We start from the raw sequence: 24,997 nt of genomic DNA on the forward strand, positions 1-24,997 counted from the left end.
TTTAATATCGCAGCCATGGTCCGTGAGTTGAGAAACAGAGAAGAGATTTAAGTTAAGTTTATGTATAAATCTGATTTTTGGAATAGAAAATTCTTGAGTTTCAAAATTACCTATTCCTTTAATTTCAAGAGAGGTTCCATCAGCAGTGGAGACATAAGATGGGGAACCATTTTTCGAATAATCGGAAAGTGAAAAAATGTTTGGGGACATATAAAAGGATGCACCGGAGTCCAAAAGCCAAGAGATTTTACCTGGAGAGGAAGAAGTGGATACGGCCGCACCGGAGGTAGATCCCTTGAGGAGAGGTTGAAGAGCTTCCACTATTTGATTTATAGAAAGGGTCCCACTCGAAGATGCCTCATCCTTCTGTGGTACACCAGTGGTAGCCATGGCTAGAAGTTTCTTCCATTTGGGACATACGGGTTTGATATGCCCCGGTTCTTTACAAAAATGACAAATAGTTTTGCTATAGTCCCTTTTTCCTCTTTGACCACCATTTTCACCTTGATTTTGAAATTTAAAGTGAGGGGGACGATAGGTTCTTACATTGTTTTCGGGTTTGGATACGGCATTGACCTCACTATTTTCTTCAATATTACAAGGGACCGCAGGAACATTTGGTCCTTGTTTACATAAATTCATACGAGTCTCTTCACCACTTAATTTGGTGAGAACATCTTCAAGAGAAGGAGGAGAAAAAGAGGAGAGAAGAGATGACCTTATTTGCTCAAATTCGGGCCTTAGCCCATTCAAAAAGTTGAAGAACCGATCTTCTTCAAGTTGCTTGTGACGGAGCTCAATTGCCTCTCCACTCCATTTTGGTTCAAGCATTGCAAGCTCATCCCAAATAGAGGAAAGATCGGCAAAGTATTCCCTAATCGTCATTTCACCTTGAGTAAGGGAGATAGCCTTCTTTTGAAGGTAATACTTATGAGAGAGATCCCTTGAGGTGTACATTTTTTCAAGATAATGCCAAGCTTCCGATGCCTTTTTGAATTTAATAATGTTGGCATTTATCTTGGTTTCCACGGATGAGAAAAACCATGAAAGAATCTTGAAATTCTTCATTTCCCATTCATCGTGTTTCTTGGAGTATTCTTCAAGGGCTTTGGTTCTTTCTTCTCCCTCAAGAATCTTGATTTCGCCTCCATTTACTACGGTAATCTTGGGTTCCGGTTGCGGAATTGTGCCAAGTACATATCCCCATAGGCCTTTCCCTTTTATATGAGCCTCCATATTTCCGGCCCAAACATGATAGTTGGACCCATTTAATTTGAAACCAAGAGCAAAATGGGACTCTTTTTCGCCCATTAGAGAGTAAAGAGGTAGAGAAAAGAAAAGCGTACCAACACAATATTTCCAATACCAACTTTGCACAAGATTCTTCTACAATATTTGAGAATAAAGATCCACCACTTCAAACTTCAAAGATCGGAAGGCACGTTTTTCGAGGCACTCGAAAATGGAGAATCCCACGATCTTCAACAATCAACCTTGCTTTGATACCATGTAAAATTGTCTATGAAAAGACAATATGCAAACGAGCACAAATAATATAGAAAAGATGTGCACGAAGGCACTCTCACAACACTTAACAAAGTACGCAAAAGCGTAAAAATAATAAACATGCACAATGGCATGTATTTTATAGAAATAACCAAATGCTTGAGACTCTCAAGCTTAGGGAAAACAAGGGGGGAACACCCCTATTTATACAAGAAAGAGGAGGTGCAAGGGGGCTCCCAAAGGAGTCGTTGGGGAGCCCCCAACGGTCCCCCAACGACTCTATTGGGGGACCCCCAATGCGCCTTTTATGAAAAAGCAAAAAAATAAAAAGAATAAAAAATACAAAAATAAAAGAAAGAAAAATACAGCATATTCCAAATGGAATATGCGCAAGAGGGGAAATTACAATAATACCCTTATCGGGTAAAAATAAAAAAATATATAAATATATATATTTATATATATAGAGATACATATACATATATATATTATATGTATCTCTATTTATATAAGTATATATATTTATATTTACATCAACGATTTTGGGAGATACATTTTAACAGTAACCCCCTGCCGATGAGAGGCGACGGCAGGGGGCTCTGCCCCTGTCAGTCGATCTCTCACGAAGAAGAAGAAGAGGAGGCGGAAGGAAAAGAAAAGGGGAAGCATACCTGAAGAGTCGCCGGAGCGGAAGGCGATGGCGATGCCGTCACAGAAGAGGGAAGAAGGTGGTTGTCGGCATTTGAGGTTGTCGGCTCCCTGCAGCACACGGGATGAAGGCGGTGGCCGGCGGCGAGTCACCGGCGTCGTTGGCCGCAGGGACGAACGAGGGGGAATGAGGGAGTCGGTCGGGGAAGAGAGACCGAGAGACGAAATGGGGAAGGAGCTATGTCACAGGGATTCAGCTAGCAGGGTGCCGCACCCGCGTCGACGCGGATGCGGGTGCGGCACCGGGTGCGGTCAACCCAATCCCGGGTGCGTTGACCGCACCCAGGATCATTTCGGTCCATTTTTGTTTAGATTTTTTATTTAAAAAAAAAATTTGCCCTACTAAATGGGCTGCGATTTTTTTTTAAAAAAAAATTTCTGCTAGCAGCTGCCTTTTCAATTTTGTAAAGGGTTTTCTCTCTCCACAATAAATGACAGCAGCTGCTGCTCCTGCCTTTTCAATTTCGTAAAGGGTTTTCTCTCTCCACAATAAATGACAGCAGCTGCTGCTCCTGCCTTTTCAATTTCGTAAAGGGTTTTCTCTCTCCACAATAAATGACAGCAGCTGCTGCTCTGCCTTTTCAATTTCGTAAAGGATTTTCTCTCTCCACAATAAATGACAGCTGACAGCAGCTGCCTTTTCAATCCTTTTTCGTAAAGGATTTTCTCTCTCCATAATAAATGATGATGATGGTTCTTTTTAGTAAAGGATTTCCACTGTTCTCCTGTTCTCTTGACGAAATGGGTGCGTGCAGCTGTATATAAAGTGAAATTTGAAAAAACCCACGTCACATATATATATATATTTTATATTTTTGCCCCTGCCGCACCCCCGCACCCCCGCACCCGGGTTTTTTGGAAGTGCCGAATCCCCGCATCCGCACCCGCGCCCGCACCCGCACCCATGTGACATAGGGAAGGATGTTTCGAGAGCCTCCCCCCCTTCATCGCTGCGTGCTTTTAAAAGCACGCAGCCGATTTATTTACCCGGGTCGGATCCGGGTCCGGATCCGGCCCGGATACAAATTTTTTTTCTTTTCCGATACAGTAGAGGTTAGATTCATGTGTGAGGGGTGGAGATTCAAAATTCTATTTATCTCTGAAAGGTATTTATATGCTGTTCTTGCTCTATGGCAGAATTACTAGTGTTATAGTTTCAATATTCTTGTCAGTCTCATATGGATAAAGTCATCAATTTGAGGAATTGATGGTTATGTATCCACTTTAGTATATCATGGAACTCAACTGACCTACAAGAAATATTGTTGCCAAGTGAAAAATCATATGAAGTTTGCTTTCAGTTAGATGGATGTGAAATTCATTTAAAGATATGGACTGTATTTTTTAGGTTTTATTATCTTTAAATTGAATCCTACAAGAGTAAGCTGTCAAGGGTGATTCATTTGAAAATGCTTGTATTGGTTTTGTGATGGTCTAACCGTATAACCTGGTGAAGTCCTCCACATCATAGGAGAACGGCTGTAGAGCTATCTTTTTAACTGGTTCACTGATGACCAGCAAGGTCTTTTGAAGATTGAAAAAGTCAACCCTTAAGAACTTGATAATGTAGTTTTGTGGAGTTAATCATGATGCTATCAGATGCTGAAAACTTGTGAAAGTGAATTAGAAGTCCTAGGTGTAGTGAACTTGGTTGAGTGATCCTTTGCTGTCCATTTTTCAGGCATCCTCTATGGAAAATTTGTCAACCTGGATGACCCCTATTCAAGTTCTACCACAACCACAAATATTGCCTATATTTTCAATTTATTGTGTTTCTTGTGGTAAATCCCTTTACACAATTTTTAAAAACACAATGGAAACTTTTTTTAGATTCGGTTCAAATCTTGGGCGGGTTACAGTTACCAATACACACTCGAAAGACTAAAATAATTGAATTAAATCATTAATTAAATTGCAATAAATCAAATACCAGTCTTTCAAATATCAGAGTTTGCATGACTAAAGAAAAATAATAAAGTAGATAAAATCATTTAGCCCTTCCAAATAGTCTAAAGGAATGTGAGTCTCTTAACGCTACCCCGAGCCTTCTATCATCGCCCTCTAGTTTATTCATTACCTGAAATATTAAAATGTAGGAGCGTTAGCAACAGTCCCAGTAGGAAACCACCCTACACATAGGCATAAAAATAACACAAATTCATAAAACTTACATCTTTCTCAATATACTCAAATTATAGCATGTCATGATATATAAACTCAGCACAGTTAAAGATCATGACACTAATAATTTAATTATGCAAGATTTCACGATATTTCAATCTTATTATCCAGTAATGTACGTGCACCATATCATTATCCATCAAAAGGATTCATATTGTCAGCTTATGCAGGAACTTATGCAGGAACTAAAAATTATACATGATAATGCATAGAAATTTATGCCAATATTCAATGAATCATTTAACCATCAGTGAACCTAATATAATGCATTATTTTTTTTCTTTCCTGAAGGATACACACTCAGTACCTAATCCTGACTCAACAATCAGATGTGACTTTATTGTGCAATGTATTTTAATTAACCCATCGATTCAAAGAGCCAAGCCAAACATTCACTGAAACGGTCTTTAACCAAGAGAGAAACTTAAAGTAGTCTAGGGAATCGATTCCTACTCTGTAGAGCTTGACTGTCTACCTAAGATAAATTGACAACCCCAAATCCCTACACCAACGACTGGGGGTCTAAGAGCTATCAATGCCTTCAAAACGTGTCAGTCGGCAAGTATACCTCCTACCCTCTCCAAGGTAGGCCACTGAAACAAATGAGCTATTAGGTGTTATTTATATTGGGTCCAACTACAACACTGGGTGCACTCAGCACCAGGCTCAACAACCCCAAGCTCTACTATAGGCAACTCAATAAACCACTGCTTCACAAGGCACAAACCCACACCTCCTACCGTCATTGAAATGTCCTAACATAGCTCATTTGAACTCAACTCAAGGTACATACTCAACTTAAGAAGCACCCAAGAGTATCTTAAGGTACACACTCACATTAAGGAGTACCAAAGAGTATCTCAAGGTACGTACTCACATTAAGGAGTACCCAAGAGTCTAGTTAGAGTGTGTGTATATGAGTATGTTTATCAAAGTCAAACCAGGTACTTACAAGCACCCCACATGTTTTACCGAACCTGACTCGCATTCAAGCCCTATATATGCATGCTTCACATGACTTACAACATATCACATGCCACATATCACACTCTATGATGAGACTCATTTCAATTTGGGTTGAACCATAAATTTCATAGAATAATATATGCATGATTATGCATACCATTTTGTTTAATTATCATGCTTAATTCTCATGTTTAATATACAGTCTCATATGCTGTCATGTCCAAATAATTCACATGCATACATACAACATATTCATGACAAATTTCATATTAACATATGCATGATTAACATCGCATATCATAATCAAGCACATGATTTTAGAAACATAATTTCACAAGTCAAGATATTATCTAAAATCCAGAACTTTATAATATCGGAATTTGCATGCTGTTTACGGGTCTGACCGACCATCAAAACAAACAGATATAACTCTATAAAAATTCATCGTCATGTCAGAGGATATTAATCAAAGAAGCAGTCACCAGGCCTAATTCGAGAGGGATTTCGCCCTCCTCAAATTTTTGGTGAAATGTATGCTTGTTAGCTTTCAGAATCATTTGAGTTTGTCAAAAAACTCCATCATATGAATTTTTTAGGTTTATGGAATTCAAGACTATTTAATATAAGTATTTTAGGCTAGTTGGGTATGGAAATGTCTTCCACAGGAATTTCTGATGCATAGTAGTTTGACTTTGCCTTTAAGCATGGCCCTTCGGCCAAGTTATAATCTATCCACGAGTCCTAAAAAATGTAAGTGTAAATCATTAATTTCACTGTCATTACTTTCAAGTACACTTATTATCAACAAGTCTTATACAATAACATGCCGAAAAGCTGAATTGGTTATAGTCCAAGAAATAATCTTGTGTCTTGAGAGAAAATGATGCTTTTAGATAATTGATGCATTCCCTGGTAAATGGCTTGATCAATCATGAAATCTAGAAATAAAAGGATATTATAGTATTTTGTAGTGTTTATAACACAATAGATCAGCACAGAAAAATGGTTGCTGTTTTCAAGTGACTAGGACACAGGATCGCTGGAGGAAAAAGGTGAAGTTTCACAGAGAATAAATTGCACAGGTTCAGTCTTGATGACAGACTGCATCTGATCGCACACGCCCCATCACAGTCTGCATGCACAGAAGAAGAAGAAGAAGAAGAAGAAGAAGAAGCAGAAGAAGAAGAAGAAGAAGAAGAAGAAGAAGAAGAAGAAGAAGAAGAAGAAGAAGAGGAGCGGCTCGGTGGGTCTCTCTCTCTCTCTCTCTCTCTCTCTCCCCTTTGGATAGAAAGCGAGGGTTTCGGGAGATGAGAGAGAGGGGGGTTTATCGGGTAAAAATTTTGAAAAAAAATGGTCTGAGACCCGACCTGCGGCGTACCAGTACTGTGTCTGGTACCCACGCCTGTGTTGACACAGGTACGCCGGCCAATCTGCCGTGTCGTGGTGACATTGGTCTTGACGCATAGAAGGTGAGGGTGACATTTGTCATTTCAAGGAATGCAGAGAATGCATCATTTTCTTTATATGAAAAAGAAGACTTGGCCTGTTAGTTGCAAGCAAGTTCTGAGATGGGATATCACATGAACTGTAGAAAGCTATGTCACAGGGATTCAGCTAGCAGGGTGCCTCACCCGCGTCGACGCGATGTGGGTGCGGTCAACCTGACCCTGGGTGCGGTCAACGCACCCAGGGTCATTTTGGTCCAATTTTTCAGACTTTAAAAAATTTTTTGCCAAGAAATTTTTTTTGCCCTATATGTCACAGGGATTCTCCAACTAGGTGCCGCACCATCACCCGATGTGGTCAACCTGACCCTGGGTGCAGTCAATGCACCCAGGGTCATTTATGTCCAACTTTTGGACTTTATATATATATATATATATATATATATATATATATATATATATATATATATATATATATATATATATATATATATATATATATATATGAAAATTTTTATATTTTTGCTGCACCCCCGCACCCGGGTTTTTTGGAAGTGCCGCATCCCTGCACCCGCACTCGCACCCATGTGACATAGGTAGAAAGATACAATAAAAAAAGTTGGTTTGTGCACTGTGATTAAAGATATTTTCTATTCGTTAGTCAGATACCTGATAACCTCCTCTTGTACAGAAGATTGATGACGGGAATAGGAACAGGTTGGAGCTCATACATTTTATCTAAATGTGAAATAGAATAAGTGATAAATATTGCACATTCAACTTAGAGGTATTTACTGTTTACTCTTCTGCTGCAAGTTATTGTGAATCAAGTGTTGTCACTTAGCCCTCTTTTCTGTAGTTTGCCATGCCCAGTGTCAACTTTAGGTCCTTGTTGCTAAGTCATCATTACATGGATGCAGGATGATACTATAATTGTATGAACAGGACGTGTCTCTGGAGTTGCTTTTTTTTTTCTTTTTTGTGATGCACAAGGTTGTTGTCTGTAATTATTTTGCTATGAGTCATTGAGAGTTCTTCCTTATCATGTTGAGGTTGGGGAATGTGCCCTTTTCTTCCTCTGACAATGCCGCTCACTTGGTATCTCAAATTTGTTATTGTTGGTTATGGTCATGGCAACCATTGTTTAAGCTTTCTGTATTTGCTTTTTTCAAGTTGTCCTTAGTAACATTTTTTGAATCATGCATAGTTTTTGTCTTCTAAACTTTGCTTTTTTTGGGGCATCAGGTTTTATGTGATGCTGAATCAGGAAATGAGTTCTTACTATGTGACTACAATCGAGATGGTGATTCATATAGGTAGGTAGCCATGATGGTGTACTTGTTGGAGAGTTTAAACGTCACTTGAAGATATGAGTCAGATGCTTACAAGAATTCCTGTTGTTCTATAAATATGTTGATTAGGAAAGAAAAATATTTTGATTAGGAATGAATTTTCTGTAAATTCTTGGATTCAGTCATCATTCTACATTGTCACTATTTATATGTACACAGTTTGAATAGTGTCAATCTCAATATCTCATTGCCAGCACATATAGGCTCTACTCTTTTGTTATCTTCATATATATAGAATAGTGTAAAAAGTCATTACCTAAAGTAGCAGTTCATAACATCATAATTTCCCCTATATGCACTGTTGGAGTTGCTGGCATATAGTTGTGTTTGGTGTTAGTGAACTTTTCTGTAACTTTGTTAATAATTAGCTCTGTAAGTTACTTTCTGTAACTTCGTCCATAACCAGCTCTACAACTTATAAGTGAATGTTTGATGCTTCATAGTTCATACAAACTACTTTGGTCAGGCAGGGAATTTCATCGTAATTGAGGATATAAGCAGTTCTGGGTTGTTCTGTGTAGTAGTTTATATAAATATTTTGATCAGGAAAGAATTTTCTGCAGATTCCCGGATTCAGGCACTGTTTTATATCATCACTGTATATATGCACACTGTTTGAACATTTCCGCATGATAGGCTTCAGTCTTTTGTTTAAGTGAATAGAATAGGGTAAAGCAATTGCCTAAAGTAGCAACGAGTAAGATCATACTGTACTATGTGCACTTTCATAATCACTGGCATTCTGGTTGTGCATGCTGAACTGGTGAATACGTTGTCCATAATTATGGCTCTGGAAGTTACAAGTGAGTGCTGTTTGATTTTTTATTTCTGGCAGGTCACCTTGGTCAAGCAAATACCATCCACCACTGGCAGATGGATCACAGCCGTCCATTGAATTGAGGAAACTTGAAGTTGATGCTAATGATATTTTTTCCATTTATCGTGAACAGTGAGGTCCTTTACTTCCCGTGTCTATATTTTGATAATGTTGGGATTTATGGTATGGAGTTGTCACATAGTGATGCTGCTCCTCTTTTCTACTATGCAGTACACTTCTCTCTAGCGCACTGTTCAGACTTTAAGCCTCGTTTCTGATGAAGTAATAGGAACTTGCTTTCACCATGCATTGTTAGGTACTATGAAGGGGGCATATCTTCAGTATATATGTGGGAACCGGATGAAGGGGAAGGCTTTGCAGCTTGCTTTTTAATTAAGAAAGGTCTGCTTCTTTCTAGGTTGTATATTGTGTGCTGGGAAAATTATTTTCTATACTGACTAAATTTGATCTGATGTTCGTAAAGATGGCTCAAAGTCTGGTCAAGGTCGCAGAGGTTATTTGCAGGAAGGCATTTGGGATGCTATTCATGTTATTGAGGTGAGGAAGATTTTTCACTGTGTTTAGAATTCAAATACATATATTTAACTGAACCTTTTATTAAGCTATGGGTAATTGAATTTAAAATTTATTCATTGTTGATCATGATGGAAGACATTATTTTTACTTAATAGGTTGGAGCTGAGAATGATGGAACTGCTCACTACTGCTTAACCAGCACCATCATGTTATCAATGACAACCAGTGATAAGTCTGCAGGCACATTCAATTTGTCAGGTTCAATTACTCGACAGGTGCATTAATTTTTCGCTAATTACTTGCGTATACTCTATCGCAGTTTGCTAGTATGCAAAAAAATGCCCTTCACCTCTTATCATTGTCTAAAGTCTGTCAGTGGAAGCTTGAAAAGCATGACAAAGGACAGCGATATGCTCTTTACATAATTTTTTTCACATTATCATGACACTATACTACTCCTTAGCATATGTATCTAGAATGATTGGCAGTGATGCTAAAAACAATAACACCAGGAGCCTGTTTTCTCAAGATTCTGTTATTGTAAATCACAATCACAACACTTTCTCAGGGTTAGTGAAACATGAGAAAAGTACAAGTTGTGATTGTGATGGCCATATGTGATTGTTTTTGCCTTGAATTTTGTGAAATTTGATCACATGGTTGACCTTGTAACCAACAATCACAACTTCTACTTTCTCAGCTGTGATTGGTCATCTCCACTTGTGACCAGAGCAAACATGCCCTAGGTCTACTAAAGTTATTAGATATTTTTTCTAACAGATTTATTATTGTTGATGGTATGGATTGACAATTTCTAATTCTATCATCTATGTATACACCACCTCCCATGAAGTTTTAGTGTTAATATATAGAGATATTTAGGAAAAAGATGGCCTAGTCCTAAAATTGCTAGAAATCTATGTCACATGGGTGCGGGTGCGGCACTTTCAAAAAACATGGGTGCGGGGGTGCATAATATATATATATATATATATATATATATATATATATATATATAAAGTCCAAAAGTTGGACATAAATGACCCTGGGTGCGTTGACTGCACCCAGGGTCAGGTTGACCGCATCGGGTGCGGGTGCGGCACCTAGTTGAAGAGTCCCTGTGACAGGGCTAGAAATAGAATTGAGAGGGAAAAAATTACAGTACTTGAATTTTTGCATAGTTTTAACAAAAAATTGTATTTGAGTTGGAGATTGATTCTACATAAGTACTCCTTTTCTTTTGGTGTTTAGTGATGAAAAGCTGAAGGATTTTATGTATCTTTAGTAGGTGGTTTCCTAAAATGCTGTCCAACATTACTAAAGGACTCCTCTTCCTATTGACTGGTTCTTGCAGTGATCTTTTTTTATTTAGAAACTGTCTCTTGAACGACATGCTTCTTGTTTTGAGATTTTCATTCCATCACTTTGTTCTTATCATCAAGTCCAAGGTTGTAAGTGTCGTATCGTTACCCGTATCGGTCGGGCTCAAATTAAGACTGTATCACTGTTAAAATATTGTGTATATATGTTTATACCTAACTGATATACGCATATTTATACTATGTATATCAGGGGTATTTTGGTCATTTAATAACATGCAATTTAGTACAGTCCAATAGGGACTGTAAAGTCTTTTTTTTTATTTTCTGCTTTTTTTATGTCATTTATGTGAAGAAATGTACTTGTGAAAGTTCTCTCCACTCTTGGTCTCGAGGAAGCAGAACCAGAGTTACCAGTCGAGGAAGCGGGAGCGGGAAGCGATACGGGAAGCGGGAGCGGGAAGCGAGGCACTTTAAAAAATTTAGGAAGCGGGGAAGCGTGGGACCACTTAGAAGAAAATTCCGAACCGTCTCGGAAACGACCTAGGAAGCGAACCGGAAGCGCGACCTAGGAAGCGAACCGGAAGCGAGGGGAAGCGAAAAAAATGAAAAAAAATGGGGAAGCGAGGGGGAAGCGAAGGGGAAGCGTGGGGGAAGCGTGGGGGAAACGTGGGGGAAGCGTGGGGGGAAGCGCGCTTCCCATTTATGGGAAGCGCGTTTCCCATAAAAGGGGGACGCGCTTCCCATAAAAGGGAAGCGCGCTTCCCAAAAAAGGGGGACGCTTCCCCTCACGCTTCGGAAGCGCGACGTTTCGCGCTTCCGAAGCGCGCTTCGGGGAAGCGCGCTTCCCCTTTTGCCTAGGCGCTTCCGGTAACTCTGAGCAGAACTCAACACGACTTCCAAAAGGGCATGGTTTAATTTCCTGTTTGCAAAGTTATTAGAAAACTTAGGACCCATTTATTTGAATTAATTTTCATGGAAAATTATTGAGCCGGCATCCCTTTCCTTCTATTTCTCACCATGGATAAAACCATAGTTACCAAGAAATGAAATGGATATGTGAAGCGAGTGAAGAAGGGGAGTGTCAAAGAGTAATATGAAGCATGAAGTGGGATCTCTGTGACAAATATCTTGAGATTTAAAAAAAAAATCTTGCGATATGATATCGTGAGAAACTGCCTAAAAGTTTAAAACAGTAATTTCTCATGAGATTTTCAAACCATGACAAATATCATGATATTTACGTTTTTAGCAGATATTTATCCTGAAAACACCCAAGTTTTTTTTTAAATGTGTTTTATTACAGGATCCATCTTATGTCAATCCTAGCCATCCAACAACAGTTAGAATTACTCCATGAACTGTTCACTAATCCTAGCCATCGATCAAGTTGGATGGCTCGTTTCGACATATGACCATGGCATCTATGTTATAGGATAGGAATCGATGGCAGGAAGGGGTACCCACGATGGGGATGACTTCGGGAACGAGTGTAACTCAGTTGGCATCGTGGCCGTCCAGCTGTCTATACATACATCCTGGCCATCCTAATGCATTGACTTGGATGACTAGGATGGTCATATGATGCACTACGTTATATGTCATCAGGTCTGATCCTTTTTCCTGACATCAATATCAACCTCCAAAACAGATCCATTCTCACAAAAAAACAAGGGCGACCCAATTCTCGGCCACCATGCACAATGACCCACCTGAGTGCCGAGGATAACGGCGTCACGGTGGAGATAGAGAGTGAAGTTGCTCGTCAGATTGAAGCTCCCCGTCAGCCACCTCCCGGCCAGGATGTACAGCAGGCTGCCGCCGGCCGACGAAAACTGGCTGAGGTTGGCGACCGCTCCCTGAAAGGCCTTTGTGTTCAGGGTGACCCCATCGCCCACCCCGCCAAAGTCCTTTATCGACGCGCTGTGAGCACGGCAAAACGGAGCCGAGTGTTAAAATGTAAAACTGTACATATATGTATATATAATAATATTATATTATATATATATAAATACATTTTTCATTTCTTTCTTTTCTGTAATTTTTTTCCTTTATTTTTATTTTTTGTCTTTATGTCATCTAGTTCAGTTTGAACTAGAATGACTGTTGCTAGTCAAGTCCTGTCCAGACTTAACTAACAATAGAGCTGTTGGACTGACACAGTCCAACAACTCTATTGAGTCCTCTTTCAGCTGTGTATATAAAGGGGTGCAGCCCCTCTTGTATTTTACTCCAATGCTTCTTAAGCAATTGGTTTTTCATATCAATAAAGAATACATTTTTATTTTTATTTTGTTTCCAGTTATACCCTTTTTAAGGGTTATGCTTTAGTGTCATTCTTGACACTTGCCCTTGTTAATCTAAGCTCGTGTTTCGAAGATCCCCATTTCATTTCATGGTATCAGAGCCGCGGAAGTACTAAATCTTGAGGAAAAGCTGTCTCGGTTTCCGTGCCCGTTTGCAAAAGTGTTCGCCACTTGAAGAGAAATGTTTTATCACTTCATTGGAGAAGATTTCACATCTTGTTGTATTGTTTTTTTTTTCTTTTTCATTTTCCTTCTTGTTTCTCTTCTATCCATATTCTTTCTCTTCTTGTAATCGATGGATGACAATGATAAAGTCACCATCATGCCTATGAAACTAAGCGATACTAACTATGTAACATGGGCTTCAATCATGAAGCACCATATTTGGGGAAAAGGCTTATGGGGGATTGTGGATGGTTCCGATTCGGAACCTAAGCTATCTCTTACTAAAAAGGAGGGAGATAAAGAGGTCCCTCTATCGGAAGAAGAGAAAATCAAGGCTATTGCCTCTTACGAGAAGAAATGGAAAGAATGGAGAATATCTCATGTGAAGATAATGTCATGGCTTATCAATAGCGTTGACATTAAAAAATGCTCAAGTCTTGCCAAATTTGATCATGCCGATAAGGCATGGGAATACCTTAAGAATATGTATTCCTTTAAAGATATTGCACACGTGTGCAACCTCCAAGAAAAAGTTCGAATGATGACACAAGGAGACAAAACTATTCGTGAATATTACAATGGGTTGTCCGAACTTTGGAAAGAACTTTCCCTTTTAGAACCAAAGTGGCATTGTGCCGAAGACATCGAGCTTCGTCAGAAACAACTCGATGCTGAACATTTTTACCAGTTTATCACTGGATTAAGGCCGGAATTTGAAACCACTAAATCAGCCCTACTTCACCGGGGAAAAATTCCTTCTATTGTTGAAACTATTGAAGAGTTAACAATGGAAGAAAATCGTCTTCGGAAAGGTTCTTTAAAAATTAAAGATGATTCCGTTTTAGCCGTGTCTAGACCAGGGAATCATGTTCGATCATATAGGCTTCCTCACTTTAACCGACAAAATGGTGACTATGATAAGAAGAAAGTTATTTGTCATCACTGTCATGAACCGGGACACTACAGGCCACAATGTCCCAAACTTAAGGAGCTGAGAGAAAAAAGAGCTGCAATTGCTGAATCGGAGCCTAAAGATCAGGATGCACCAGTTTCCCTGGCCCAACTAATGAAGATTCTTCAGCCTCTCATCAAAGGTGCCTCTTCCTCATCTGAAGCTTCAACCGGCGCAGCAGCCTCATCTTTTTCTGATCTAGGTAAAATTTCTTGGCTTCTTGACTCTGGTGCATCTTTTCATATGACCCCAAATAATCAAAGTCTATCCAAATGTGTTAAAAATAAAACAAGTGTGTCAAAGGTCTTTATTGCTGATGGGACTTCTCTTGAAATAGAAGGAATAGGAAATTTTGAAAAAATTTATAAAACAAAATTCTTTTTTATTCCAGAAATTAGACATGTTCCCAAATTAAATTTAAATCTTTTATCTGTATCTCAAATTTCTGATTATGGGTGTAATATTTCTTTTTATTCTCATGGTTGTTGGGTACAGGATCGCCAGTCAGGCAAGCTGATTGGTGAAGGCCATAGAGAAGGAAGACTCTATTACATGGATTTTTTGGAAATGCCGAAAAAAGCTTTTTGTTATAATATTCAAAAAATAGAGTTGGAATTGTGGCATAAGAGACTTGGTCACCCACATATAGCCAAAATCCAACATTTTCCAAATCTAGGAAAATTTTGTAACTCTGAATCATTTGATTGTAAAGATTGTATTCTCGGCAAAATGAAAAGATTACCATTTCAGAACAGAACCTTTTTCTCTTCAAGACCACTTGAATTAATACACTCGGATGTTTGGGGTCCTGCACCAGTAATTTCTAAAAGAGGATTTGTTACTATGTTATTTTTGTCGATGATTTCTCCCGACATACATGGATGTACTTTCTCAAATATAAGTCTGAAGTATTTTCATACTTTCAAACTTTTCATAATATGGTTAAAAACAAGTTTCAAAATGATATTACTATTTTTCGCACAGATTCATGGGGAGAGTTTTTATCCACAGATTTTCAAAATTATCTTAAATTGCATGGCATCACACATCAAAGATCTTGTCCTTATGCAGAACGAAAACATCGCCATATTATAGAAACCACTAGGACTTTATTAATAGCAAATCAAGTCCCGAAAGACTTTTGGGCAGAAGCTGCCTTAACTGCCACCTATCTCATTAATAGGATGCCATCTTCTTCGTTACAAAATATCACTCCCATTGAAAAACTTATGAACATTTCTCCAGACTACTCTAGACTAAGAATATTTGGGTGCAAATGTTTCATATTTACTGACAAAAATGATAAACTTTCCCCTCGTGCGATTCCCTGTGCCTTTTTAGGATATGCTGAAAACCAGAAAGGTTATAGATGTTTTGACTTCAAAAATAATAAACTATATGTGTCTAGAAATGTTTCCTTTCTTGAAAAGGAGAGCTTCTTTGATTTTAGAAAATTAAAAGACGTCACTGAGTACTCCTTTTTGCTAGATCTAACATCAACATCCGATGAATATGACCTTGACTGTAACTTTGATGATAATCAAAGAATTATTGATCTTAATGTTGAAAATGAAGAAGTTCATAGAGATACTAGTATTCAATATTCCAGGCGACAAGAGTCTAATCCTCCATGTGCACTTGAGAAATATTCTAACATTCCAACTAGACAATCATCCCGAATCTCGAGGCCTCCAGGAAAGTTTGTATCATACAAGTCTTTCTCACCCACATATAGGGCAGTTATTGCATTAATTCACTCATATGAAGAACCATCCACATATTTTCAAGCAAAAAATGATATCAAATGGATAGAAGCCATGAAAGCTGAATTAGATGCACTTGAAAAGGCTTCTACATGGAATATTCAAGATCTTCCTCCAAGGAAGAAAACTATAGGATGTCGATGGGTTTATAAAATTAAAACCAAGAGTGATGGTACTCTTGAAAGATATAAAGCCCGTTTAGTAGCCAAAGGTTATGCCCAAGAATATGAGATTGATTATGAAGAAACCTTTGCTCCGGTGGCTCGTATGACTACTGTCCGAACCTTAATTGCCTTAGCTTCTATCAAAAAATGGTCTATTTTTCAAATGGATGTCAAAAATGCTTTTTTAAATGGAAAGCTAGTTGAAGAAGTATATATGGAACCCCCTCCTGGTCTAAGTATTCCTAAGGGTAAAGTCCTTCGCTTAGAAAAATCTCTTTATGGACTTAAACAAGCACCAAAAGCTTGGTATGATAGGTTTAGTCGTGTTATGATTGATATTGGTTTTCAATTCTGTTTAACTGACACTGCTTTGTTTATTAAGAATTCTGATGCAGGGATCATTGTGCTTCTTCTCTATGTGGATGATATGATCATCACCGGAAGCGATAAACAGGGAGTTGAAACAATCAAAACACTTCTTAAATCTCATTTTGAAATGACTGATTTGGGCTTGTTGAGATATTTTTTAGGCATTGAAGTTGCTTATTCTCCTAGAGGATAGTTATTATCTCAGACTAAATTTGCTTTTGATATTGTTTTCAGGTCTGGTATTACTGATGATAAGAAAGTTGACACTCCAGAAGTTGTTAATGTTAAAATGAAGATTGATGATGGAGAACTTCTTGCAGACCCTACTCCTTACAGACAGCTTGTCGGGGCACTTTCCTATCTATCCATTACCAGACCAGATATAGCACATGCTGTTCATACATCTAGTCAATTTCAACATGCTCCTACTTCTGTTCATATGGGAGCAGTCATGCGTATTATCAGATACATCAAGTCCTCTCTTTCACGAGGACTTTTCTTATCTTCCTCCTCTTCTCTTGATTTAATTGCATATACTGATACTGATTGGGGAGGTGATCCCAATAACAGACACTCAACCACTGGCTTTTGTGTCTTTTTAGGGGAATCATTAATCTCGTGGAGGTGTAAAAAGCAGCAGAAGATATCTCTCTCATCCACCGAAGCTGAATACAGAGCCATGACAACCACGACCATGGAAGTAGTTTGGCTCCGACGACTGCTTGCTGACATGGGAGCTGAAGCAACAAAGGCTTCACAAATGTGTTGTGACAACAAAAGTGCGATCTACATTGCCAGTAACAGAACATTCCACGAACGCACCAAACACATCGAAATGGATTCTCACTACGTCAGAGAGGAATATCTACATGGGATAATTGATCTGCCATATGTCACTTCAGAATATCAGTTAGCAGACTTCTTTACAAAGCCTCTCGCTGCTCTCCGATTTCACTTTCTCTTAGACAAACTTTCGCTCATTGTACCGTAAGTTTGAGGGGGAGTGTTAAAATGTAAAACTGTACATATATGTATATATAATAATATTATATTATTATATATATATATAAATACATTTTTCATTTCTTTCTTTTCTGTAATTTTTTCCTTTATTTTTATTTTTTGTCTTTATGTCATCTAGTTCAGTTTGAACTAGAATGACTGTTGCTAGTCAAGTCCTGTCCAGACTTGACTAGCAATAGAGCTGTTGGACTGACACAGTCCAACAGCTCTTAATAGAGCTGTTGGACTGTGCCCAACAGCTCTATTGAGTCCTCTTTCAGCTGTGTATATAAAGGGGTGCAGCCCCTCTTGTATTTTACTCCAATGCTTCTTAAGCAATTGGTTTTTCATATCAATAAAGAATACATTTTTATTTTTATTTTGTTTTCAGTTATACCCTTTTTAAGGGTTATGCTTTAGTGTCATTCTTGACACTTGCCCTTGTTAATCTAAGCTCGTGTTTCGAAGATCCCCATTTCATTTCACCGAGTAGCCGAACGACGGCGGTCCATGCACCGCACTCTTCCCAGCTTCCCTGCACTCCCCTTGCACACTAAGAAGGCCCAATACCATTGCCACCACCACCATCCATCTCATCATAGACTGCACCAAATTTGCCAAATGAAGAAGAAACAAATGAATTAAAAAAGAGTCTCAACCAGCAGAGAAAGAAACATGCATGGTTGTCTGACAAAGAATTAGATGAATAGAAGAGAAAGACAAAATGGGAAAGAGAAAGGGTATTACCTCATTGGTCGCTTTTAACAACACTGCTTCTAACATAGTAAATAAATGATGCTAAACACATCTGTATGCTTAGATTTAATATTTGGTGGCTAGATCCATACAAACAAGAGTGTGCACCACCGATAGTATCATGTTACAAAACTGATCTGGTTATTCTTGAAGAAGACAACATTCTAAGTTGTTGCAGCAGGCAGAGGGATTTGTAACCTAGTTTCTAATTTTAGGTGGAGCAGTCATGCTACTAGATGAGGCTCAAGTCTGTTTCGAGCTAAACTGGCATCATAAATCAAACCATCATTAATACTTATGAAGCTGTTTGAACAAACCAAAACTCTTGTAGGTTAATAAGTTATCTTCAATCAGGAGAAGCTCTACCACCAGGGATGATAGATCTTGATATACATCTTTGCTTATGGATTGAACTATTATACCACCTCATTCCGTGCATTCAATGAGAAGTACTGTGATTGGGAACAACGGGAAAACACCTATTTGCAAAGCTATAGTCTTTAATCTACAGGAATATCATTGGAGATTATAGGTGCTGCTATATTTGCTATTCTTGGTTTGGGCTGTCTTAACTGAAAGCTTTAAATGTGGATCAACCAAGGTTGTCAGACTAGGAAGTGGAAGCGGGAAACAGAAGCGAGAAGTGAGAAGCAAGAAGTGATGCATTTTAAAATGTATAGGAAGTGGGAAGCTAGGAATAAAAAAAAGCAATATAAGCAGTGAATGAAAATAAAAATGGAACACAAATAAAAACTAAAATAAAAGTGACTATTCTTAAATTTCATGATTTTTTAGTGTAATAATTAAATCTTTAACACACGAAAAGTAGAGTAAGAAAACATATAAGAAGAATAGATGAAGCGTGTGAAAAGCATAGGAGAAGCGTGGAAGAATCGAGATTCCCATCAAGTTTTGGAAGAGAGGAGTATCGCGCTTTCGAAGTGAGTTTCTGGGAAGCAGGCTTCCCACATATCTAAGAAGCTTCTGGTAACTCTGGGATCAACCCAGTGCTTAACTTGTATATACTGCTAAACTCATATATACTCCCTTTGTGATGTCTGCTGCTGTTTTTATATTCTTCTTTTTCAATAGGTGATATTTCATTATGCATTTCTCATCATTTTGGCTGAGATCAAGTGTTATATAATATGTGATGCTACTGTTAAAATATGTAATCCATCTATATATATCTATATATATGTACATATCTATGTCACATAGGTGCTGGTGCAGCGATGCAGCACTTTAAAAAAACTTGGGTGCGGGAGGATACATATAAAATCTTGGACAGACTATACTCAGACTGATTCAAACCTGTGTTTACTTTGACCCAGGTCTGAATCAGACTGAGTCAAAGCAAACCCAACAGACCTAGGTTCAATTCAGACCTAGGTCTGCTTTGACACAAGACTGAGTTTGACTTGGGTCAAAATATGTTCAAGTCCGATTCGGATCTGGGTTGCTTTGACCCAAGTTTGAATCAGACTTGAGTCTAAACAAATCCAGGTCAATCAGATCTGGATCAGACTTGGATCATCAAACCTGAGTTTGACCCTGTTAACACCTGGTTGCTTGCTTGCGCCAAGTGTTGTAAAACTATAAAAACATAAAAAAAGAAGAAAAGAAGAGAGAAAATGGGAAAATGAGAGAATAAGAGAGAGACTCAGTGTGGATGCAACATAGGAGGAGATGGAGGAGGGGGCGGAAAAAGAGGAGAAGCAAAAGGGAGCAAGAGAGGAGGAAGAAAGATACGTACCTCTCTCTTAAAATTTTTGCATCCCTTTTAGCGACCCCACCATTAAAGTACATACCTCTCTCTCTCTCTTGTTCTGCCTCCTACTACTACATTTATTCCTCTTCTCCTGCTCCCTTCTGCTTCTCCTCTTTTTCTGGCCCCTCCTCCTCCATCTCCTCTTTTGTTGCATCCACGCCGAGGCTCTCTCTCTATATCTTGTTCTCCCATTTGTCTTTTTCTTTTTATTTTTTTATAGTTTTACTCCCTCCCCTAAAATTTCTTTTTTTAATGGACCAAAATGGTCTCGGTCAAAGTGGACTGAGTTCATTTTAGACAAAGCTGCACTTGCATCTGCACCCACGTCACGTCGATGTGGGTGCGGCGGCCTATTAGGCGAGTCCATGTGACATAGATACATGTACATACATACTTATGTATACTTATACATATATATATATATATATTATTTTTTTTCTTTATTTTTTATTTTGTTATTATATTTTTGGGTCAACCAAAGTTAACCTTGACTATGTTAAAAGTTGTAATCTCATAGACAATCTCATACGTAAATATCCTATCATATGTAATCTTTTATTTGTTTTCTAGTTTAGTTACATTAGGACAACTAGTTAGTTTTATTTTTTTGGTTTTTGGACTAGTATAAGCTTATGCTTTTTGACCAAGTCAAAAAGCAAAAAGCAAATAACTTTGAACATCCTTTAGACCAAGTCAAAAAGCAAAAAACATGTAAGAGCTGTTGGACTCTCCAACGGCTCTAATAGAGCTGTTGGAGGGTCCAACAACTCTTTCTAGCCCCTTCCTTTCATGTATAAATATGGGGCCATACCCCATGCATTATGGATTCTTTTTGGAGTGGGTTTTCCCCACATGAGTGATATATTTATCCTCTTTTCCTTCTTGGTGTATATACTCTTTTGAGTATTTTTTGTGGTTCTTGTGAGTATATTGAATGAACTCTTGTGTTCATTAAGAGATCCTTTGTGAGCTTGTCTTCGGAGTTGCTTTTGAAGTTCTATTTTCTTACATGGTATCAAAGCTTGGTTGAAGCAAGTTTTTTGGTGCATTGGGAAGCGTGCTACACAAGTTTTTTGCAAGAAAGTGATCTTCCTTGAAGGGGTGATCGTGTGAAAGCGTAAAAAGCTTGGAGAAGTATTTTTTTACTCGCTTTTGTGGTAGAGTATCCTTTCACTTTTTTTCTCTTTCTACTCTTACCTACTTCACCAAAAATTGTAAAATGGATGACAATAATAATGTCTACCATTAAGCTCATCAAACTGAATGATTCCAACTATGTCACATGGGCTTCAATCATGAAGCATCTTATATGGGGGAAGGGCTTATGGGGATTAATTGATGGAATCGACGAGGAACCTACTTTAATCCTTACAAAGGTTGAAGGGGAAAGGAAAATACCTCTTACAGAGGTAGAAAAAGTTAAGGTCATAGCCACTTACGAGAAAAAGTGGAAAGAATGGCGTATGGGACATACCATTATCATGTCTTGGCTTATTTCGAGTGTTGATATAAAGAAATGCTCAAGTTTAACAAAATTTGAGCATGCAAATGAAGCATGAGACTATCTTAAGAGAATGTATTCTCTTAAAGATATTGCACATGTGTGTAACCTTCAAAATAAAGTAAGAAATATGGTTCAAGGGAACAAGAGTATTAGAGAGTATTATAATGGTTTGTCGGAATTATGGGAAGAATTAGCTCTTCTTGAACCAAAGTGACATTGTCCACATGATATTGAATTCCGCCAAAACCAAATCAATGCGGAGCATTTTTTTCAGTTTATTAGTGGATTGAGATCGAAATTTGAATCCACTAAGTCTATTCTTCTTCATCGTGGAAAAGTACCATCAATTGAAGATACAATAGAAGAATTGAGTATGGAAGAAAATATACTAAAAGGTAGAATTGCTAAAAGCGATGACAACTCAGTTCTAGCCATTTCGAAACCTGAAAACTTTGTAAGGACTTATAGACCTAACTACAGAAGTCCAAAATTAAAAAGGCCCTATGAGAAGAAAGTAGCATCTGTCGGACCACCACAAGAATCGAGTGAAACTTCCATTGGAAGTATGTCTCTCGCTCAATTGGTGGAAGCACTTGAACCTCTAGTCAAAGGAGCATCTTCATCTACAGGCGCTGCAACCTCCTTCGTGAGCACCTTCGATCCAGGTAAAACTCTATGGCTTCTTGATTTAGATGCTTCTTTCCACATGACTCCAAATATTGATATATTATCTGCATGTCATAACTCAAAAGGATCAAATGTTTTTACTGCCGATGGAACATCACTAGAAATTGAAGCGACAAGAAATTTTGAAAAGGTTTCTCAAAATTCAAAAGGTTTTCATGTTCCACAAATTAGATATATTCTCAAATTAAATCTTAATCTCCTGTCTGTTTCTCAACTATGTGACCGTGGATATAACGTTTTCTTCTCTTCTCGTGATTGTCGAGTGCAAGATCGTCAGTCAGAGAAGTTGATTGGGGAAGGCCATAGAGAAGGAAGCCTATACTACATGAATTTTTTGAAAATTCTCAAAAATACTTTTTGTTTTAATGTTCAGAAAATGAACTTAAATATATGGCACATGAGACTTGGTCATCCTAGCATATCCAAGCTTCATCTGTTTCCAAATATAGAAAACTTTTGTAATTCTGAAACATTCAAGTGTGAAGAATGTATCTTGGAAAAAATGAAGAGATTACCTTTTCAAGAAAGAAATTTTGTTTCATCTCGGCCTTTTGAGTTAGTACATCCAGATGTATGGGGTCTTGCACCGGTTATGTCCGAAGGAGGTTTTTCGTATTATGTCATTTTTGTAGATGATTTTATAAGGCATACTTGAATTTACTTTCTCAAAAATAAATTCGAAGTATTTTTTCATTTCCAAATATTTCATAAACTATTCAAGAATCAATTCAAGAATGATATCTCTATCTTTCACACTGATTCAAGGGGAAAGTTTTTATCAAAAGAATTTAACGATTACCTAAAATTACACGAAATCTCATATAAAAAATTATGTCCATATACTCCTCAACAAAATGGTCTAGCAGAAAGGAAACATAGGCATATCATAGAAACAACAAGAACTCTCTCATTACTCATCTAGTACCCAAATTTTTTTGGGCTGAAGCCGCTCTAACTGCAGTATATCTCATTAATAGAATGCCATCATCTTTATTAAGCAACATTTCACCTGTTGAAAAACTTTTCAAATAAACCCTAGATTACTCAAGGCTAAGGGTATTTGGTTGTAAATGTTTTGTTTTTTTCAACAAAAATGACAAACCCTCACCTCGTGCTATTCCATGTGTGTTTCTTGGTTATGCAAGCGATCAAAAAGGCTATAAATGCCTTGATCTTAAAACTAGAAAAATATATCTGTCACGAAATATATCCTTCTTAGAAAGTGAAGGTTTTTTTGAAATTAAAAACTCTACAGAAGGTGATGAATACTCTTTTCTGCTGAACCTAGTTCCAAAAATAAATGAGGAAGAAACTGATCAAGAAGATCAAAATGTGGTAAGTACTGAATCGTCTCGCCCAGAATGCATTCAATATTTCAGACGAGGTAATCTGGAGCAACCTTGTGCTCTATAAAAATATACTAAAGCACAAGATCATATGGAAACTAGAAGATCATCGAAAATGTCAAAAGTACCTAAAAATTTTGTATCCTATGAGTCCTTTTTACCAAAGTACCAAGCATATATCGCCCTATTACATTCCTACGTAGAACCTTCTAACTATGATATTGCAAAAGAACATCCCGAATGGGTTGAAGCCATGCCAGCAGAGTTAAGCGCCTTAGAAACGGCAAACACATGGACTATTCAAGATATTCCATCAGAGAAGAAACCTATAAGATGTCGGTGTGTATATAAAGTCAAAACCAAGAGTGATGACACCCTGAAACGATTTAAGGCTCGTCTAGTAGCTAAAGGCTATTCCCAAAAATATGGAATAGACTATGATGAGACCTTCACACCAGTAGAAAGAATGATCACTATAAGAACTTTAATTGTTGTTGTCTCTGTAAAGAAATGACATATCTTTCAAATGGATGTTAAGAATGTGTTTCTTAATGGTAGTTTAGCTGAAGAAGTCTACATGGAACCACCCCCTAGCATTAAGATTCTTCAAGGAAAAACCCTTCGTTTACATAAGGCCTTATATGGACTTAAACAAGCCCCAAAGGCCTTATATGATAAATTTAGCCAAGTTATGCTTACTTTTGGTTTTCGATTTTGTCTTACTGACACTATTTTGTTCATTAAGAAATCTAATGCATGTATTATTATTATTCTGCTTTATGTGGACAACATGATCATCACAGGAAGTGATAAACAGAGAGTTAACAACATCAAAAAATTTCTCAAGACTAATTTTGAAATGAGTGACTTGGGTTTCTTAAGATTTTTCTTGGAATTGAAGTAGCCTATTCTCCTAAAGGTTATTTACTAACTCAATCAAAATTTGCTCTTGATATTATCAAAAGGTCCGGAATCACAAATGAAAAACATGTAGACATTCCTGAGATTGTAAATAGCAAAATGAAGATGGATAATGGAGAACCACTTGAGAACTCAACACTTTACAGACAACTTGTTGGAGCATTGTCTTACCTTTCCATCACTCGACCGGACATTGCACATGCTGTTTACACAATAAGTCAATTTCATCATGCACCCACTACTGTTCATATGGGGGCAGTATTGCGAATTATTAGATATCTTAAAACCTCTACTTGTAGATGACTTTTTTGTCTGCTTCTTCCTCATTAAAACTAATTGCTTATACTTATACAGGTTGGGGAGGTGATCCAAATGATCGACACTCAACTACTGGGCTTTGTGTGTTTTTAGGAGAATCATTGATCTCATAGAGATGCAAGAAGCAACAAAAAGTCTCTCT

General features: G+C 37.8%; 1 protein-coding gene across 1 annotated transcript in view; it reads left to right on the forward strand.

Moving 5' to 3' along the window:
• CPB (Subunits of heterodimeric actin filament capping protein Capz superfamily) overlaps positions 1 to 24,997 on the forward strand; it is a 68,334-nt gene that overhangs the window by 15,122 nt on the left and 28,215 nt on the right. Inside the window, exons 2-6 of the mRNA XM_089987640.1 lie at positions 8,052 to 8,122; positions 8,994 to 9,107; positions 9,292 to 9,377; positions 9,460 to 9,533; positions 9,668 to 9,787. Of these exons, the coding sequence (XP_089843766.1) occupies positions 8,052 to 8,122; positions 8,994 to 9,107; positions 9,292 to 9,377; positions 9,460 to 9,533; positions 9,668 to 9,787 (465 nt within the window). The remainder of the gene's footprint in view (positions 1 to 8,051; positions 8,123 to 8,993; positions 9,108 to 9,291; positions 9,378 to 9,459; positions 9,534 to 9,667; positions 9,788 to 24,997) is intronic.

This window comes from Nuphar pumila, chromosome 14 (genome assembly GCF_984573655.1).
Source record: "Nuphar pumila chromosome 14, dmNupPumi1.hap1.1, whole genome shotgun sequence".
Taxonomy (NCBI): domain Eukaryota; kingdom Viridiplantae; phylum Streptophyta; class Magnoliopsida; order Nymphaeales; family Nymphaeaceae; genus Nuphar; species Nuphar pumila.